Source organism: Dermacentor albipictus, chromosome 5, assembly GCF_038994185.2.
Source record: "Dermacentor albipictus isolate Rhodes 1998 colony chromosome 5, USDA_Dalb.pri_finalv2, whole genome shotgun sequence".
In the NCBI taxonomy this organism is placed as follows: Eukaryota; Metazoa; Arthropoda; class Arachnida; order Ixodida; family Ixodidae; genus Dermacentor; species Dermacentor albipictus.
Genome location: NC_091825.1, coordinates 95220668 through 95242154, shown reverse-complemented (window position 1 = coordinate 95242154; position 21487 = coordinate 95220668). Strand labels below are relative to the sequence as shown.

The 21487-nt window shown below is 46.2% G+C and overlaps 1 protein-coding gene across 2 annotated transcripts; it reads right to left on the bottom strand.

Moving 5' to 3' along the window:
• Positions 1 to 184: 184 nt before the first annotated feature.
• On the bottom strand, positions 185 to 19939 carry LOC135918635 (uncharacterized). Of its 2 annotated transcripts, none has more exons than XM_065452263.1 (6): positions 19816 to 19939; positions 14603 to 14720; positions 12642 to 12769; positions 9387 to 9494; positions 5751 to 5858; positions 185 to 410 (listed from the first exon to the last, which is right to left on the bottom strand). In XM_065452263.1, the coding sequence occupies exons 2-6, from the start codon at positions 14674 to 14676 to the stop codon at positions 283 to 285; spliced, it is 546 nt and encodes a 181-aa protein (XP_065308335.1). In that variant the 5' UTR covers positions 14677 to 14720; positions 19816 to 19939; the 3' UTR covers positions 185 to 282. The 2 variants fall into 2 exon arrangements, with proteins under 2 accessions (XP_065308335.1, XP_065308337.1); XM_065452265.1 differs by lacking the exon at positions 19816 to 19939 and adding an exon at positions 19719 to 19737.
• Between the last annotated feature and the right edge of the window lie 1548 nt (positions 19940 to 21487).

Below are 21487 nucleotides of genomic sequence, written 5' to 3'. Positions count from 1 at the left end.
CAGGTGAACAGCGCATGCCTGGGATATGACGCAGGACTCCGCGCTGACTAACCTTTGTCGTGTCTGTCACTCGCGCTCTTTCCAGTTTCTGGGCTATTCCACCACACATACTCCTGCATCAAATGACTTCAATTCATACTGTCCTGACGTCATCAATTTCGCCCGCTAAAGAAGACACAGCATCTAGAAGAAAAGACGCCCTTTTTATTCAGCACTGCAAGCATGTTTTTTTTTTTCTGTTGCAAATGTTTGGCACCACGATGGTGCTGAGCCGTTAGAAGGTCACTGTACGACTTTTTTCGCATCCGAAGACTGAACCCCTTTCTCTAGGTCGAACGAGTCACTTTCGACCAGTTGGATCCTCTTCACGCGTTTCTGACCAGGCGGGGCATGCGCTGCACCTCCCAACACTGCGACAAATAGAGAGAAACGATGAGTCGTTAGGTGGAAGCGCTACCTCGAGATGACATGATACGGCTGGCATAATGAGAGAAAGACACGCGAAAGTCGATGGTTCGTATCGGTAGGGCGAGCATGCATTGACGTCGTCTACGCCACTATATTGTTGCACATTTATGACGGTGAAAGGCAGCACTTCATCCTGAACCGAATTTCGCCAGAAGCACATTGAAAGCTGTGAAGAATTGACGCAAGGTGACGTATGTGACGTCACGCAAGTACGCGCTATATATACCATGGCAGTAAAGGTAACACGCTGGGCCAATTTTCTGGCTGCATGCCACGTTTTGCGGAACAGACGGTCTTATATAGACGATATTAGCCATAATTGAAAGGGGTTTCTGCGGCATTCTGATTCGGTGATTGTTCATCGAACGCACGCTTGAGAGCAACCCGGTACCACTGCGCAAGCGCTACGTCACGCGGCTCTTTTCATGTTTCGCGCGCTTTTTTTGCAACCGGGAAAAAAGGGCTAAGTGAGAGATATCGTAAAGGAAACAACTGGATCGGTGGTTTCTAAATGTGCTCTACAAATCTACTTATCATACTTGGGGTCCTCAGCCAATAATTATAAAGTTGGTTAATTAAACATAGTGAGTTATGTGAAAAACAAACAAAAAATTGCCTGAGTTACTATAGGCTATTGCGAATAGTATGCGTCCAGTTCAATTCGATTCCGACTCGCCTTTAATTTTTACATTCTTGGCTCATGTAGGACAGCGCGTCTATTGTCGGGAACTCTTTGATATATATATATATATATATATATATATATATATATATATATATATATATATATATATATATATATATATATATATATATATATATATATATATATATATATATATATATATATATATATATATATATTGTGAGAGTTCCTGACGACTGCATAGTTATTTGAAAAAATAACAACGTTAAAACAAATTTGCGACGTTTCGGCCATTTTGCAGTTGTAACGACAGCTTTCTTATACTCCTGGCCGAGTCATGGCGCTAATAGCGCCACATACTGGTTCCGCAATACCCCGCAATTACTCTACTGGAATTGTATAAAACACCTGTGGTTACATCTGCAGTATACCATCCTTGATAAAGGCCCGTCTCCGACCGGAAACGTTGAATATAAATTTGTTATGCACTTCAACGAGGATTTCGTCAAACAAACAAATTGTTCCGCTCGTTCATTAAGAGCATTTTCCGCGCTTCACTCGTATTCGCACAGGGAAATCGGAACGGGCTCTTTGTTCTTTCGTCCTTTTATATCATTTATTTGTGCCTATATACCTATAGCGAAGCTGCCTCAATGAGAAGCCGCATCTACGACGGTCTATATTGTTGAGTTGGACATCATCGGCTCGAGCATTTCACTGACGTGCGCAATAAACGCTACATACTATTTACTTTAGAACTTGTTCGCTTAGGTGGTACTTGCTCTGAGACATATATGCCACCAAAGGAAGATACCCGAACCAGGGACACAAAAAGAAATTAAAGAAAAAATGCAATGACGCCGCGCGTGTCGTTGTCAGAGTGCTTCTATCGTGTCTGCGGTTTCTGTGCCTTCTTTTAGCGGCAGTTATGTCTCGCATACTATTTACTGTCCGAACGTGAACTGCGCGATTTTATTTCTGCCCGCTAACATTACACATGACACATTCCGGGCAGCATTGAAGCGCCGCCTTCAGTAGCTTGAGTAGCGATGACGTATGATGCACGTTCAACAGATAAAGTATCCTACAGCAATGTAAACCGATTTGCACCTCAAAAAGTGCTTTCTGTCTAAAACTCGCACCCTGACACCCACAAGGGTGCCAGGGTGTGAGTCATAATTGATTTGCACCCTTAGGGGCGTTTCGTTTACAGTGAGGGATTCGGGAGTTGCAAGCAGGGCGGTTCAGCCAGCTTAGCAATAATGGTTAGTGCATGGATGCGCCTAAACTTTGCCCATCTGGCTTCGAACGGCTTTTTGACTTTTGGAATTGATTATTTTCAACAAAATATTCCTTTACGAACGCAACCATTCCCCGTTCTTATGCTTGTATGCAGAGTAAAATGGGACTGCTTCAAATTTTGTGGCAATGAAGGCAGATACAACGTATAATAAACAAAGTCCCAAGCCCCAAGCACGAATATCAGAGAAATCGCATACCAAGCTTCCTTCCTGCGATAGCTATGCGATCGCAGCGTGAGTTTTCGTTATTAATTTTTGTGAGAAACTATGTTTCACCTTGCATCTAACGTTGCATCACTCGACGTCGGCGCGTCGTGTGTATTGCTCCACGGGATCAATTGGCACTAACGTTGCAGCAAATAACAGTTCGCATAGTAGGATACGGTCCGGATAGCCTACGGTCCCAATTTCGGTCACTAGTACAGTGCTGTTTATGCCTGAAGAAAGTACGCGCGCAGACGCACGGCGTGGTCACAACGAAAATACGGACGGAGTACGCCGGAAATACGCCTCAAGTGCGCCGGAATCACGTTCTACTTTGGCGGTTTACTCACTGGGACGTCTTTTCTTTTGCAAGGGGCATGCGGTGGCCTCTTGTGGTGGACTGATCGCGCGAAATGCTATTCTTGCGATATAGCGGCGCTGATGAAAAAAAAATCAACGATCTTCTGGTGTCCGAAACTGCCTTGTTCCAGCCACTTTGTACGCGGAGAGAGGGAGAGAGGACGAGGCAGAAAGACTAACTGGACTTCGTCCAGACCGGAATTTTTGCCAGAGGCGGCAACTGTCACCTATAGCCAGGCTGAACACGACATAAAGAAGCTGTTCAAGGCGGCAGCCTCGGGCGAGGATATGCGCGTTTCAGACTTCTACCACTCCTCAAAGCGGCGCCCCCACCGAAGAAAGAACGGGTCCAAATTAAAGAACAAATCAGTTAGCAAAGCCACCACGGCAGGTAAATTTCGAAAGAATAATAAAGGGGTCCTGAAACACTTTTCTAACTAATCATAGACTGGCCTCACTATTTACGGACGGCGTATCACGAATCTCATGCCCCAAATGTTTTCGGATCCTTCAACTGCACGCCGAGTTATCGCACCAATACACGGCTCTCTCTCTCTCTCTCTCTTCGTTTCCGTTAGCGCGCTAGAAGCTACACAGCGAAACCAAGAGGACCAAGCCTAGGCCGAAAGTTGAGTGTCGCGGTGGCGAAAGGGCTCGTCGCGGCACCCCGTGTCGTCCGCGGTAGACTACGCTAACCAGCACGGCTCTGTGATCTTGGAGGCCACGCACAGCAGAGGCAGCTACGCACAGTGCGAAGTTGAAATAATTTTTCTGACCTTTTACGATCGCCAACATATTTATTTTTCGCTTACTTAACTCGTAATTAGCAATTATGTATTACCAAGATTGTTCTGGCGATCACGAAATCAGCGAAAAGCGTTGGTGGGCCAACTGCTTTCAATGACGACGTTGAGGATGCGAGAGCAAACGACTGTTCACTGCTTTTGACACGCGCTTGTAAGTTCCCTACTGCATGCAGAGCAACAATGTTTAGGTCGCATATTCGCACGAGCATTGTTAATAGATCGGCGACGTCTTTCTACTATGTTCAAGATGTGTTTCTGGGACTTTCTATTAACATCAACGCACTTCGTAACTTCTCTGCAAGGTATTATTATAAAGGCACAGAAAAGGGTCGCCGCGCCGATGCGAACCATATCGGTTTTATCCCATGCGCCCTTAGCACTAACAAAAAGAAATGTACCTTTACGCGTCAGTTCATGTACACGACAACCTATACAACCTTTCTTTAAGGAACCACTCTTCTATGACGCAATGAAAAGTTCACCATCGGAAGCGTTTATAATTGGCAGTGGTTGCTTCCAAAAGCACGTGACAATTTTGTAAGCAGAATTTGTAAGCAGAAGCAGGTACACGGCGCGAGTGTTTGCAGCAGCGCGCGTCCGAGCGCTTTTTCCTTTTCTTCTTTTTTTTATGGGACTTTCCGGCGCGCGGCCACGCGTGCGTCCCTTCCAAAACGTTTCGCGACTAATCCGCTAGGGCAGGGCGCATGCGCCGTCGCGCCATGAAAGAGGCGGATTTAGAAGTTTGAAGCACCGCTAGCTACCAACAACTAAAAATATAAAGGTTTAACGTGCCAAAAGCACCATTTGATTATGAGGCACGCCGTAGTAGGGCGGCTCCGGAATAATTTGGACCGCAAGGGTTTCTGTAACGGGCATCCCAACCTAAGTACACGGGTGTTTTCGCATTTGGCCCACATCGAAATGCGGTCGTCGTGCACTAGATTCGATCCCGCGGCCTCGTGCTTAGCAGCCCAGCACCATAGCCTCTATAGGCAGCTACGGTGGTTGGGTATACACAATCTTTGACAGTCTTCTCTCGCATATCATGAAAAAGCTACTTGGGGAATTTTATTTTTCTCTATTACTCGTTCATTTGGACGTAATATAAACAAATTCAAAAAATTTATCCGACGATTACGATACTCCCTAATGCGAAATTTGAGCGCAGCTCTATACGTGTTTCCATTTCGCGATATTTTGAAGCAAAGAATTTGAGAGAGACATGTAGCAGAGTCGGTAATGGTCGAAAATCTGATCTGCGGATCAAGCGAGCCAGCGTTAGTACATGACTCGTCAAAGGTTCCAGTGTGATCGCTGGTGCCGCATGGCTTCCAGAAAGTACTATACAATTCGCATAGCGCATACAATCAGATTAAGAAACAATCTCACACAATAACAACCAAAACAAGCGCGAACGAGACCGACCCAACAGAACCAAACAGGCGCGGGCGAGAGCTGTGGCGCGAGCAGACGATAGTACGAAACGAGCGGATCGGCTGAGACCAGACCCGAGTGCGCATCGAGCCGTAAGGAGGGTCCGCATGACACCAGCATCGCGCGCGCACGTCACTGAAGGGGCCGCTCTCATTGGTCTCCGCTATTCGCGGCTCGCGTCCTTCGTCTCCCACTCCAGCGAAGGGGGGCGGAGCTGGTTACGAGGCCGACGACAACGCCGACGACGACGCCGACGACGACGCGAAACCCAGAAACGGACGCCAAAGAGCTGCGCTCTAAAACAAAAATTCGAACTAGAATGTGTTAAACGACGTTTTAAGCTAAATACAGACAAGTGGTGGCAAGGAGCGGCGTAAAAGCAATATGCGCAACGAGTTTGTATCAGGCTATTTGACCACTGTCTTTTAGTTAACGCGCTGTTTGGCGTCTTTTGAGAAAGGCTAGATTTAAAAAGCTCACCGTATTTACCGAGTTATTATTTAAGGAGAGAGATATATAATGTGAAGTTACCTCCGTGCCACTTGCAGTAGCACATGTCATCCTCGCAGTGCCATTCAATGTTGGGCTTTCCGGCGTAAACTTCTTTGCAAGCGGCTTCACATTCAGACAGCTCGCATTCTGTAGAGAAGGAAGAAAACAAAACAAAGCAAAGAAAACAGAATGAATCAATCACAGTAAAACAAAACATTAACTTGCTTAACCCTGTAATGTCCAAAGACAGCTCCACATCAAAGAAAACTAGGAGAACTTCTTCGCGTTTAGTTTCTGGCCATGAAGAGCCTGCATGCATAAAAAAAGAAACACAATTTAGCTATAACGTAATTAATACAGTTATGCTATTACATATCATATGTTATATAATAAGCTATGCGTTAACTTTCCCGTGTACAAATAAAAACGGCATAGCACACACCTGTATTTGATGCGTTGAACCCTGCCAAGTTAAACAAGTGAAGAAATACGTCAAAGATCGTTGGACCAATATCCTGTGAGGTTAGTGTGGGGTCCAACGCTGGAAATGAATATTGGTCAACCCCGCACATGTCTGATAAACGAATAAGAAGCTAGAACACTGTTTAAATAAACAAGGATTATTTGACTGAGGAAGAGTTAAGAGATTTGATTGGACAGGTGGACGCATTCACAATGTAAGTTAAATTTTCTAGTTACTTTCATTTCCGCAAGGACAACGGTCCCAGTTATCACGTGAAAGACCTATGTTAAAATTGTGCACGGAACACGTGGCTGCAATTGGGAAGAGTGGAGTCAACAATGCTTGCTTGCCTATATAGTGTTTGCGCACGGCAAGTTGAATGGGATGTGGGAAAGGGGAAACTTGAGTACAGTATTTAGACCTTCAGTAGTTCAGACCTTTTAATTTCTAAAGAGCCGTAACACATGAAACACATGGTAACACATGGTAACGCATGAAACACATGAAACACATGTAACACATAACACATGGCTCGTTTACTCGCCGCTGCAGCTGCATTCTGGCGAGGGCGCCACGCAGAAGCACTTGTGTACAATCGACTTAGGTGTGCCTTGAAAAATACTATATAGGTAGAATAAATTGCCGAGGCGTGCATCTATCAGCCAATGTGTTGCTTTCGGAAGTTGTTAGGCAAAAAATTTCGTTGGCGCACCAATTCGAACAACTCTATTAGACCCGAGAACGAACACGAGCGGCGCTGCGAGCGCCGCTCGCGTGACGTCAGGGCAAGGACTCGCGCCTGTCGTCTGCTACAGTTCGGGCGTTGTCCGGGCGCTTTCTGCGGTGTTTTCGTTTGTTCGCCCTCGTTCTCTCTGCTTGTATACTTATGGTGGTCGTCTCAAATATATTTTTACGACGTCTTCCTTTGCGAACATTTATTCAAAGAGCTAATTTCTTAGACAACAATGCAGCTCTCGAAGGCAACGCTACAGTGCCAGCCGAAGCGACGCAGACCACCCCATCGTGGGTTTTTCATACGCGGATAGACAATCGCAAAAGCATAGCCTATAGGAATCCAGTTACGATACCATACCTCCCGCGGTGCAACAAGTATTTCAGAAAGCTGGCTATATATGAGTTCTACAGCAGTTACGTTGATTTTATGCCGCTAAAACAGGTTTGCTCACGACGAATAGTTCATGGTACAATATCGAATTTTTGCATTTCCTCACAGAAACGCTCGGCAGTAGCACGGGGACTTAACTAATACTGGAGCTTAGATTCTACACGCCTCACTTGCTTCTTTAACTGCTTGTCAACATTAGGCGGTTCTTCACGTGTTTATTTTTTTAAGCGGCGGAAATTTGAAGTAAAGTTAATAAAGGCTTACGGCTATTTACAGAGTACAAATAGGAATGCACCAATATATATTCCCTTTTCCGTGCTACACGTTCAACTCACCTCTTTAGAGCGCGTTTGTTAATGATTAATAATGTATGCTATGTTCCTCTTTTTTGTCTATGTTACCAAGTGTATATCATTTATTTATTTCAATGCCGCAGTGTGTTTTGCATTGTTATTGTGGAAATATTTCACTGTCCTTTCATATATTGTATAACTGCAATTAACTATGTAAATACTCTACATGACGCGCCGTCGTGTTAGCAGCCATGAGCAATTCGTTTTTTTGGAGGCCTGTTTCAGAGGGGGATGAAAGTAGCAGCAAACGTTTTCATAAGAAATTCGCGCCTAACTATTTTTTTGCGCATTAATGAATGGCCATATTTGAATAGAACAACACACCAGAGTAATAGGAATCATGATGAGAGCTTCGCTGGGCAGTGTCTTTCTAAAATCAGATAACATGTTGACGCCAATTACCAAATTTTTCTTCCACGTAAAATGCAATGCCTCTCATAGCTAAATACTAAAGGAATGTTAAATGTTTAGCGAAGCATCATACACAACTTCGCGCGTTGAATTTGCAGATATTCTTTTTTTAGTCAAAATTTACCGATAGACACGGCGCATATATGCATTGCAAAACCTAGTAGACCCTTTAACGCTACTTAGCTTGCGATATCCAAGCCGCAAAGTTTCTCGACTCACACGCTTTTGAAGAAGAAACTGTGGTTAAGGTATGGCAGCTGAAAGAAGCCGACGTATTCTTCAATACGTACGGCTCGAGCCGCCCATGCCCCAAGCATACACGAAGGGAACGAGCGCGCGCGGCAGCCGAGCGAGCCGGAGCGAGCGGCGTCCTGGCCGTGACGTCACTCGCGAGAGGGCGCCACTCCTAATTCTCGGGGCTAATAGTGTGCCCGCTAGCAATTGTCCTACCCCCGAAGACAAGTATTCGTCCAGTTTGTAAACCCGCTCAAGAAAAGAAAAATAGTACCAGAAGCTTTAGCGTCAGTGTCGGCAACTATGATTTGATGTGCGCCAAATTTAAGCTAAACGATAGTATTTCTTTATAAAAGACGTTTCACTCGTGTCTAGGTTAAACATTGGGTTTGTTTACCCTAAAATTTAGGGAAGCTGGCTCGTCAACCAGCTCACGGTAGCAGCTGACAGATGCTGCGCCGCCGCCTCGATTAAGGCTATGCCTAAATTCCACGCGATTGTGGCCCTTCCAATTTGTCATAGAAGCAAGCATAAATACTTAGGCTTTCTGGCACGCGTCTTATGTCGTGTAGGTAAGTAGCACCCGCCCATGAAATATCAAAACGAGTTTGCGCGATCCCTTAGTCGAGAGATGTGTCTTCTACATTCAATGATTTGCGATACCTCACATTCTCGATATTTGCAATGCTCTGAAGACACTTTTAGAAGAGTTATTTATGGCGCACCGTTATCCGTGCCTTTCAGCTATATATTGGCCAGAAAACGAAACCGACTCTGTGTACCGCAGAACTCGGAAAATCGAACACGGGTGCTTTGTAAGTCGTTTGTATTCCACGTGCCCAAGAGCCAGTGGCGAAGCAACAGAGGGGGGGGGGGGGGGCCGTGGGCCCCGGGTGCAAGGGGCCAGTGGTGGGGGGGAGGGTGTCATATACGTCTGAAGACACCCCTCTTTCCGCCGGCTAAACCCCGGGGAGGTGGGGGGGGGGGGGGGGGGGCAGGTGGTGACAGCAGACCTATGAGCCCCGGGTGCCAGAAGACCTAGCTACGCCACTGCCAAGAGCTCAGAGCAAGTAATGTGTAACTCTTACTTTTGTTCCACTTGCAGGTGCAGACGCCATCGACGCATGCAGCACGGAGATTGGCCTCGTTCCCGTGCTTCTCAGTACACGTGCTCGCGCATTTCGCCTTGTCGCACACTACGTGGAAAAAATGAGCGCCATTAACCAACCGTGGCGTAATTTTTCTTTTTTTTTCTAAACAGCGTAATGAATAATTTGTCGCTTTGCCTTCCTTGCACGCAATAAATGCATACGTAAATGCAACTGTCAAGCACGGGGCCAAATCCGAGTTTGCTCGAGTGCTTCATAGTTATTGCGAAAACTGCCAATAATTCAAGGAGCGTGTTTATTATTACTATTTTTTTTATGATGTTGGGAGGCAATTCAACCATTACCCGACTTCGATCAAAGATAGCGTCTTTCTGATTGAGTTGGGGGTGAAAATGGGGCGGTGTCAATGCGCACGGCATTCTATCACGTCGCCCCCCGCGTTAGGAGAGGAGGAGGAGCCTCGGGCTGCTTAAAGCTTTCGACCGCGTCGCCTTCAAGATCCGCGCACACTTCAAGGCTGCACTTTCTGCGAGGTCGGCGCACGTTTTTCGATTGCACTGCCTCCGCGATCCGCCCAAGAAAAACGCTTGAGACACAAGCCCGAGATGACAAAAGTGGAGATAACTTGCCAAGACGTTGTCCCATGCATACATACGGCTGTCCATACGTGCAGAATTGCGAAATATTTTCTTATCCCTGAGTTGGTTGGACTTGTGCACCTCATGATTTAGTCTTTTTTTTATGCGAAGCATATTACTAGAGCTCAACCCAGCTCCACAGGCGCGGCGGTGTCGCCTTCAATACCACGTGACACCGTGACGTCACGACAGAGGAGAAACGGGGCTTTAACTCGCGCCGTCGCTCGCGGCGTCGCCTTCAAGGCTGACCACCTGACACCGTGACGTCACGACAGAGGAGAAACGGGGCTCCAACTCGCGCCGTCGCTCGCGGCGTCGCGGCGGTATATAAGCAGCTGCGCTTGCCTCTGCTAGACACTCACGAGGTGAGATGCCTCCTGGATACAGAGCTGCTCGTTGGAATGAGAAGCGAAGGTTGGGGCGTGCTACAGAGACTGTTTCTAGGTGGCTTTGCTACGGCGCAGCGACTACGCGCCCCGCATCGGACGCGGTGAGCGTCGAGCAACGCAGCGTTCGGCGCGACAACGAAATGTGCGCCTGAGCACGCGCCGCACGCCTGAGCCGACGCCGACGACACCGGCTTTTCTGCGACACGAGCTCGTTAACGCTGTCGCGTTAAAATAAAGGCTAGTATGCTTCGCATCCTGGGCTTAACCTTAGCTAAGCCACAGTCATTTTTTTAATGCCGTTAGGTATAAGGTTTCCGTTAAATGCAACAAAACTCACAGATAGGAGCTGCCCAGGTAACATTTTCTCTTAGGTAAACTCCTCTGTGCTTTAAACGAAATCCTGGTTGCTTAACGCTTACCTTCTGACCTACGAACACTCGCACGCCAAATTATTCATCATTGCTTCAACAGCTGCTCCGAGCCATAGTTTATCAGTACACAGTAAAAGGTTTTACACCCTTAATGGTGTTTGCTTGTCCCATGAGTAACACCCCTACCACTATGGCGTTTAAAATTTATAGAGGACGTCAAATAAACTCTAGCTAGACGTGCGACGAGAAAAGAGGCAATTGAAAACTATGTAAGCATTCTTACAGCCTTGGGCGCACAGAGAAACTCGACAGGAGAATTTGATAGCGGCATATTTGAAACTTAGTTTAATGCACTTTTATGTCGCCTGTCACAGCTGTCATCCATTTTAATTCCAAGGAAAAGTCGGCAAACAAGATACCATCATTGGTTCCCACCAACAATTTGATCTTAACCCTTAAACGTGAGGGTGTTTGCCATGGGACAACCGAACACCCTTTATGCACTCATAAGGGTGTAAAAATTTTTAGAGTGAGGAACGGCTGGCCGAGAGCAAAGGATGATAAAACGGGGAAAAAAATCGTAGAGAATTGAATCCTTACATTATACTCGCCCAAGTCTTCAGATCCTTTTTTTTTAACGCATCTAACAGGTGAGGTAAACAACGCTCCCACTATCAATGGAGTAACGAAGTCAAATTCAATTTCCATGCTTTTGTTGCACTACGGGTCCGCAATCCGACAACTAACACAGTGAACATGCTGGCGCCTCTAAGTGTAGAAGCTTGACAAATGGCTAACACCTTGAACTTTTGTGTACATTTTCTTGCGTACATTATTTTGGTGTACATTCGAGAGGCCTCAGTAGGAAACTGCATGGTAATTCTGAATGCTTGGTGTGCGCCGAAATACATCCAACAAGATCGAGAGGGTGGACAGCGATAGCTAGTAAAGTTTGCTTCAGGCAGTTTTTCATGTATGAAACCTAACTTCCACGGTATTACCTGCCATGAACACGACCCGATTATGAGGCACGCCACAGGGGTTGGATTCCGGCATAATTTGTGCCACCGGAGGTTGTGTAAAATACATCCAATGCACGGTACAGGAGAGCTTTTCTATACTTCTTCCACCGGAATGCGGCCGAAATCGAACCCACGACCCTGACAGCAACGTAGCGCCATGGCCGCTAAGCAACCGCGGAAGGTATGTTTGATAACCTCTGTCGGAGCTGTTATGATGTTTACTTTCGGTATGGAAGTCGCAAAAAAAAATGAGAATCTTGAATTTAATTCTGGGGTTTTTACGTGCCAAAACCACGATATGATTATGAGGCACGCCATCTTGGGGGAGCCCCGATTAATTTTGACCTCTTTTGACTTTTCACGAGCCCCCCATGTGAGGGTAGCGCGCGTTTTTCGCATTTCGCCCCATCGAAATGCCGAAATTTGATCCCGCGACCTCGTACTCAGCAGTGAAGCCCATAACCGCTAAGCCACCGCGGTGGGACAGAAGGAATATTTATTTATCGCCATAAACCATTCAACTGTACCCCTTAACAAAAAAAAAGGGGGGGGGGGGGGGGTGTTAGCCATGCGAGACAAACCAGCACTATTATGGGTGCACACATTTTCACCGGATCACGTTATGAATGTCATGCTTTGAACATTACCTCTGTATTTAAATAAAAACAAAGAAATCTACAGGTATTCGTTTCCTTCACATCAATGTTTGAATCCTAATAGATCCAGTTTCGAAATCATTAGCAAATTCATTAGATGGAATACTACGCGCGACGTCAGAGACGGCCGCAGCCTATCCCTGCTGGTGTATACGCACTTGACCGATGGTAGCAGCGGCACACGCCCTTCTCATTGCACTTCCCGTAAGCGTCCGGGGCGGGCCAGCCTTCTAAGTGTTTCGTACAGCTTGCGTTGCACGAATTCGTGTCACAAGCCTCGGGCAACCTAGAAGCATGAAAAAAAGAACAGATATTGAAAGCTCAAGAGCAGCGAGAACACGTGAAAACGTATCTAGCGCCAGCAAACAATGGACGAAAGGGAGACGACGACACCACAATGCACCACTAGCGCATTGTGGTGCCGTCTCCCTTCCGTCCTTGTTTGCTGGCGCTAGATATGCTTTCAGTTTACCAACACGCCCAACAGATGGCAATGCTGAGAACATGTGAACGACAAAAATCTCACAACTCGTGCGATTTAACGTCCCGAATTAACACTGGGGTTGGCCAGAGGCGCCGTAGTATATGGCCGAAGGGATGGGGGGTTGGTGAAACCTGCAGATTCATTTTGACCCCTTGGCTGTGTTAACGTTTAACGTGTTAACGCCATCCATGGGCGGCCGCCGTGGCCGGGAACAGCGCCCTCGACCTCGTACTCAGCACCATGACCACCGAGCCACTACGGCAAGTGGTGCAAGTTACGAGAAGTACCGGAAAGTTAAAGTTAACCCTGCGCCAGCTGTGGCACCAGAACACACACATATTGAAGGCTCATTGGCAAATATAGGTGATAACGAGCGAGATACTTGTTTCTAGAAGAGTTATCTTATTATTGCGCTTTGCGTTTGCAAGCCAAACGAATAATCAAACGTACCGCGAGGCCGTACATTTAAAAAGAAGCAATTGCACTCAGTTCCGAACATTGTACCAACTATGCCAACAGCTGTGTAGAGCCCTATCGGAGCCTACCTCGAGTGCCAGTTTGTAGCGGGCTAAGCTACATTCGCAGAAACTGCCAAAGACTCCGTGAAATTATTCCAAGTGTCATTTTCCCCACCTGTCCTTGTGTACGGAAGTATCGCAAATTATTACGGAATAGCACAGTAATTAACACAACGTTCCGAGGACGCTGATGCCTATTACATGCTATTATAAAAAAAAAGCTCTCTCAAGATTATGGCCATCAAAGAAAAGGGTGCATGCCCATGAAAAGTGCCGATTGCACTTGCTTTCTAGAGCACATCTTTCGCTTACTTTCCTACAGTACACCAGCGGCGCAGCACTGGCTAGATATCAAGAAGCGGAATTACGCTGTCGTACAAAGAGAAAACGTTCGATAGATGTAAAGAGAGAGAGAGAGAGCGACATATGGCTTAGCCAGCCTGATATGAAATAATAACACGTATGTCCAGCTCAATAATTGTTGAAGGGCGAAGAAAATCATCTGTTTAGCTGGCTTTTAGCAAAACTAAGTAAGCTGATTGAAGCGCAAACCCTGATAATAATAATTTCCTTGTGATATGATCTCCTTATCCCCGGTGCAATTGCTTGCCCTGGGATTTAAAAGAAATTGCTTAGTTCTGAAGACCGCATCATCATAAACGTGGTACACGAGGCGCACGTGAAGCCTGGCGCCCTCTCTCGGTGCCATCGTCCATTCGGCGCTCTGTGCAATGGCCTCCGAGATCACCACCGATTGGCACGACCGGAGAGAAACGCGCGCGGGGATTATCTCGGAGGCCATGTCTGTACCTGAATAACGCATCGGAGTTCAAAAGATCAAGTCTCTGTAAGAAACGTCGCTATGGGTCAGGATTTCATTGGCTTATCAAAATAATATTTTGCTATTTTGAGAACTTCGGCGAATTTCAACTATGTCGCAGTAAAGTTCTACCTTCGTGGGCAGTTGGACTGCCTCAGTGCAGCACCAATTGCAATTAATAAAGAAAATTACGAATTTCGCATAATTCTTACAACTGCTGCCACTGAGAACGACTTTCACGAGCCTGTTGCCAAAGAAACGTAAAGAAACACAAAACTGTAGCTGTGCTGCGCTTACTGTAAACCAGGTGCACAGTGGCACAGCGCAGTGCAGAAAAGGAGGAGCGTGACGGTGCCCGCGAAACGCAACATGGTTGTTGAATCGCTGCCTCTTCTCTCTTATCCGGAATCGGGGGCTGAAAATAAGAAGCGTTCATTACGTAAGCAAGTCTCATCAACATGGACACAAAAGCGTTAGTGTTTCAGTTCACTGATTCACAGGTTCTAACGCGCCAAAGCAGAGCGGCTGCTTTTGAGATACGTCATAATACAAAGGCTTAGCAATTATTTTATAAGGATAGCTGTTATGAGCTCACATCCCAAATGCAGCTTTCATGTCCGCTGGTGTCTGCCACAGGAATCCCGTGGTGCCTTTCCAGAATACTATACAGAAGATGTCGCCGTAACCCGGGAAAATTCGAACTCGTGGACTCCCAGATCGTCGATGATATGCTTTTTTCCATCTGATGCACTCGGCCGATTCTTACACGGGGTTTGGCGTTCCAAATCAGGAGCTATTCGAGGCGACGGAGTGGAGGGCTCTGGAATATTCTGACCACCAAGGGCCTTAAAAAATGTCCCGGAAACATGGCACACATTTATTAAAGTTTTCAGCACACACAAAATCATGGAAACAGAATGGTGAGACAAGCAGTATTGTTGTCAAGATTACTAATGTCCAGGTACATGCGCGTTTTACCGATTGCGACGAGAAAGTTGCATACGCATTTACGGCAAAGTTGTAAATGACTCGGACCCCGGATTTCTTCGTCTCCGTCGACAGAACAATCGACAGAAAACCATTCCACGAATTGCAGCTAAATGCGTCTATCTCCATTAGAATTACGCGTGGAAGACACACACCAGCATTCGTTTCAATAAGCAAAAGCGCAGAACAAGTGTCAAAATCACATAATAGAAAATAAGGCGCGTTCGTACAATGCGAAGCATGCAGCGTTCACCGCATACATTTCCCCGTAAGGATTACGCTTACATAAGCTGCAGTTGCCGGGAAGCGGTAGCCGTAGCAGACGAAGCAGGCAGTTACGTCACTTGACATTCATATGTAAAAGAAGGGCCCCTTAGCAACTGAATGATTTCCTTTGTGTTGTGATATCGCTATGGGAAGGCCCGTTTCATTTCCCGAAATTATGACTACCGTTCTAGCGTAACTCAAATAAAGATTAACCTTTCACTTCAGCTGCTAAGTAATCGTCGCGACATAGCCCTTTTGTCATTATTTCATAAATACGCCCACCGCACTAACGAAAGCTACCTACACCTAGAAACGTCATCGCACACGTCGCACAGATTATACAATCATCATAGCTTCACGCGCATCTAAGGCAAAAACAGAGGCATTTAACTGGTCTGCAATCCCACGTGCCATTCGCCTCTGGAACAACCTTCCCGACAACATAGTTGCGGAAACTGACCGCGAGAAATTCAAGCACTCACTGAACTGGCCTAACCCTTGTTAACCATTAATATCACACTCACTGTTCTGTGTTATTTTTTCTACCTTCTTCTTGCACTGTTATTCGTTTGTAACAAACTTATAGAGTTCCTTTTTATTGTACTCATATGCAGCTTTATGTAGCTAATGTTTCTCTGACTCTTAGGCTGTCCACCTGGCTGCTGTTTTTTTTATGTACTTGTTATTATTGTTATTGTGTGTACTTGATTGTATGCCCCCCTTTCTCAATCCCCATGTAGGGGCCTTGTAAGGTATTTTACAAATAAAATAAAAAAATATTTAGGACTCCAGAAGAACAGCGTGAGCACGACGAACGGCGGCGAGAACAGCAGCGTCAATATGCACAACGGCGTCGTGCTCAGGCTAGGCAAGATGCAGCGAATCCAGCCCAAAGCAAGCCCCGCGCAGTATTTGATGCAGCGCATTGCTCAATGGTCCATTCCTACGTCACATTAGTTTATCGGATCAGGTGATACCCCAGCTTCGCTGGCCAACCACTTGCACAGTGTGGATTGGCGCTCAATTTTTTTTTCTTTTGGTTTTATGTGCTTTTATTTTGTTGTTGCTGCAACATACATGAAATAAATAAGTGATGTCTGTATGACTGCCACCGTGAGCCTAACTAATTCAATTGGAGGTGCACGTAGCAGCTTATTGTAAAGGTTGCAGTGAAGCAAAAAGAAAAAAAAGTTGAGTCTAGGCAGTGAATGTACAGGCATAACATGTACAGGTGATGGCTGGCGCGTGGATGGCTGGCGCACCTGTAAGTTTTCAAATCATTGCGTTCGCGATATTGCTTCTTGTTTAGGGACCACCTCCAAGTATATGGCCCACGACTAACTTGTGGCGCTCCAACGTGCGAATCGCGCCCGTGACAGCCGAGTGACAATAGGGAGGTTGAGAACAGTTGTGTAGAGCTTAGGGTGCACCAACAAGCGACCGCTATGCATTAGCGTTCTGCATGCCCCGCCAGGAAAGTGCTTTGCGATGAGGTTCCCGGCTTGCGTTAGCGCCAAGTGATTGCAGCGCCCTTTCTAAAAACATGTCAGAAAAAAATAAAGTAATGCAATACGTAAGATTTTACAGGACGAAAAGTAAACCTTAGGGTTTGTTATTTTTAATGAGGAGGCATTGACACGTTGTTGATATGTTCATGGTCACGTTGGCCCGACGCAAAGCAAGTTTGGGGCACCCGCGTTATTTTATTTTAATTTAGCGTTAGGGGCGTGCGAAAACTCAAACACAGAGATACCGTCTGGGTTCGCCGCATGTGCTATGGCAAGACGTTAATCATTAGGGGCCCCCTATACTTGGGGGGGCCCTATTCTAAATCAGTCTAATGAAGGAAATAGGACGTCTGCGTGACGAAGAAGAAATGATAACGTTTGGCCGAGCGCGATGCAGCGATAACAAGAACGGCGTGATAAGATTAAAGCGCGCATGATCACGACAGTGCGAGGACGACGGAATGAACACAGTGGTATCACAACGACGGAACGTCGACCACGCCATGACGACGGCGAACTAAGGTCAGCGGTCTGATGACGATAGCATGTAGACGAGGAGTGAGGACAACAAATTGGCTACGATGAAATGACAATAAGTAACGATGATGGAACAATGACGACTGCACCAATGTATGTGACAACTATACGTCATTGTACAGCTTCGTCGTACGAGCGTTGTGCGTGTCTCTTTACGTTTCTCCCTCGTTTTTCACGCGCTGATATTTGACGATCGTAAGTGACCAACAAGCCAGAATTTCAGCTTTAGCGCGTAATTACAGCGGCACTGCGACGACGGATTGAGGACGACGAGTTTACTACGACGGAATTGTGACGGCAGGTTATCGACGACGGGACGATGGAGAGGACAAGGCAACGAGGGAATGACGATCACGGATGACGACGACGAAATGAAGGCGACAATTAAGACTATGACGACTGCATGGAGCGACGACAATCGATTGATGACGACTACACGAGGACGACGCAATGGCGACGACAACGTGACCACAACGGAACGATGACGTGGAAGTGAACTAATGACGGCCGTGACGACGACGACGACGCATTTGTGCTGAAGCTCGCGTCTGCGCTTACGTACATCGCGTGCCAGCCGGGGGCCTCCTCGGCATGCCCTATATCCGTTACTGGCTCGTGGTGAAATCCTGCAGCAGCCAGTGCTCGGGGGCAAAGTGGGAGGAGAAGGAAAGGAACGCGTGGCCTTAGAATCCCTCGTATTTTACCATTTGAGCTTAGTTACACAGTCTTGCCCGGTATCTCGCATTTCATAGAGACGAGGCCACTGCCACTCTGAAGCGAACTCACCAACCCGTGACCAGCAGAACGCTACTTCGCCAGCACGGTTAATCAGTGCAGGATAACGAAAGAGGGTGGTGAAACCTGTTTCACCAACTTCTTTCTTTAGGATTCAGTTTTTTTTTTCTGGATCTAACTGCGGTGATAGAACGAGTACGTAAGGCAGGAATCCCGGTGCGTTGCGGTTTTGCGCCTGCCATGTGACCTACCTCACATTGAAGGAAGGTGCTCACGTCACGCACTGCACTCGGATAAACGGTAATAGATATGCAATCGGCTACAAATACAAAGTTTCGGGACGACGCGAGACGAAAAAGAAAAAAAAGCAAGCAGAATTTTGTTGCATTCAGCAAGCACAACCAGGAACCAATTGAGGCATTACGATTCTCTCATGGGAAAACTTTGTTGGGTCTTCCCAGATGGAAGTTGCGTGGGCATATCACCTATGACTGCATTCAGGGTTTTCTCGATGGACGCTGCTCATAAATTTATGCCCGATACCGTACAGGCACTCGCAACTAATATTTGAATTTGAAATGCGTACACATGCGTTCAGTACGAGCTGCAACACGGATGCACAGAGTCGCAAGGGCTTCAAGACTGCCCCATCGGTGCCAACATGTATACTAAAGAAATGGAGAACTGAACAACATTACAATTACGGGTATTTATTAAACCAATTTTTTTCACGCCACCGCCATCGTACAATCTTGGAGCCCCTTTGACCCCAAGCCAAGTGTTGCGCCTCATACGAATGCGATTGCACGTGGTCGATTTGGAATGTTACACATACGAACTATACGCTCACATGGTTGATGTCATGGAATTCTCTGTACGAACATGAACCTCAGAGCATAACGAAAACAGATAATTAGGAAAGTCCCAGTTAAACAATCAATTTGGACCAGTACGTAGATGTAATGTTTGCCATCCCCTGGCGTGCCTCCTGGCCATATAACTGAGGGACAGAAACGAAGATGTCCCGTACAAAGTAAATGTTTTAAAACTCGCTTCGACATAATTACATAAAGCAATATTTCCTGTATATCACTCGTAGATCTAGTTCACCAAACCCGTTCGTAACGGCAGCACGGTTACATGCAAACCATTGACTAGTAACAAAAAAATTTAAAAAATAAAGCAAATTCTACAAAATCTACACCCTGGGTTATTATTGACATCCTAAATGGCATAACCTTGATTGATTCGACGGGTTTACTGTTCCAACGCAACCTGAGTGCAAAAATATGTGGTAGCGATAGGATAAACACAGACTGCCGCGTTGGTGCCTGTAACACAATAGCGTCTTGATGACTATACCTCCCCTGCCGACTTACTTCTACTGATCTCACTCAAGCGGGATGAACCAGATGCTACTTGCAAGTATAAATGGTGCCTGTCTGACTCCCGTAACTTCGGTGAGAGATCACTTACGATTGTGCGTGGCGAAAAGCTGTCTGGGCGAAGCGAGGCAGCAGAATAGAACGCGTCGACCTCTTCGTCTTTGCTTGAAGTGCTCGTGCTGCTGCGGATGATGATGACCATGATGACCTCGAACCGTGTCGAATACACTTTAGGAGGGAAATACCAAAAAGGAAATCGCGCAATCAAATAAAAAAATAAAAATTAATAAAAACAACACGGCAGCAGACTAGCGCGACATTGCGCAATCGCAACCGAATTGTGAGCGAAGCTGTTTCTTTCGGGCAGCCGCATTAAGAGTTTCGGGTGCATGTAGTTAATCACATACTTGAAAACGTTGCCCGTATATGGCTGTCCCGTTTGTAACCTTGCCCACATATGAAGCTTTCGAGAGCTTGTTAAATAATTTTTTTTACAAAGGCAGTATGATTCATCCACACACATTTAACTTCGCCAGAGCAATGGCCATAGCGCCTCCCATTGAAGTGCGGCACGTCCGCAGTGACCCAAGTTGGTTCAACAGTTGTTTTCAAACACGGTTCCCTTAGCGCGGCAGCCCAATGCTCGACCCAGTAGTCACCATAGGCTGCCAAGCGACCCAAGTTGACAGGAGAACGGTTAGATGAGAGAAAAAAAAAAACCCTAAAGTGTGCGAAGGAGCGAAAGAATTCTAATTGCATTAAAGAAGAAAAGTGAGGTTTAAGGTCCCAAATCTGCGCACCAGGTAATGTGGGCCGCCTTGGAGGACTTCGGATTAAGTTTGACCGTCTATGGCATTCCTTAAGTTAGACTCAATGCACGGCAAACGAGTTGTTGTTGTTGTTGTTGTTGTTATTATTATTATTATTATTATTATTATTATTATTATTATTATTATTATTATTATTATTATTATTATTATTAAACTTAATGTTTTTTGCCGTATTATACTGCATAATATGGAGGCCATGGCCGGGACCGAAACCGCGATCTGGTGCTTAGCAGCGCTATGCCATGGCCACTGAGCTACCCCCGCATGCTGGACAAAAATTCGCTGCCCTGTTACGACACTCTTAATGCGTCGTGAAATCATGCTGAATATGCTATAATTTCCTGTTATTTCCCATAAAATATAGGCTCTAACGTCCCGAAACTTCCCAGTTGGTTAGAGGGGGCGCCGTAAAGTGAACACTATAGTGGACACACAGTTGACACTTGGAGACACCGTGGTTTCGTTAACCGCTGCGCAGCAATGACTACCAGTTCTTCGAGTGCCTCTTAGAATAGGCATGTATTTTGGTAATTTTGTTTGCATTGTTGCATGGCCTGATTTCGGAGCGCAAATACGTGCGCTTGGGCGGGAACCTTCGTCAAAGAAAAAGTACGCGTACCTGTTTTCTCCAGATAAACTTAGTTTCGAGTGACGCTCTTGCATGTCTGGCCATGTCTTTCACGTGGTATCGCAGCTTTTCCGCCGTAGTAGGCAAAGCACACCCGCAGATGGGACCAACAGCTTTAGTGTTTTCTTTTCTTTTTTCCAAAACGTCTCGTATTTGCGCTCCTTAAATACAGGGTACCCATTTGTGTACCCTGTACAATGTCGAAGACCGACAATAAACGGAAAATAGGAATCGAAGTACACGCAACGGTAGTTCAGCGGTTATAGCGTTACCCTATAAACTGTGCTCGAGGTGCGGGTTTTATC

What these genes read in the sequence shown, in the direction of transcription:
- LOC135918635 (XM_065452263.1), bottom strand. Translation starts at nt 14,676, where the DNA reads ATGTTGCGTTTCGCGGGCACCGTCACGCTCCTCCTTTTCTGCACTGCG. An exon ending in CCGCTGCTACCATCGGTCAA is followed by an intron (nt 9,495 to 12,641) that starts GTGCGTATACAC and finishes TTTTCCACGTAG; the next exon opens with TGTGCGACAAGGCGAAATGC. An exon ending in CACCTGCAAGTGGAACAAAA is followed by an intron (nt 5,859 to 9,386) that starts GTAAGAGTTACA and finishes CCTTCTCTACAG; the next exon opens with AATGCGAGCTGTCTGAATGT.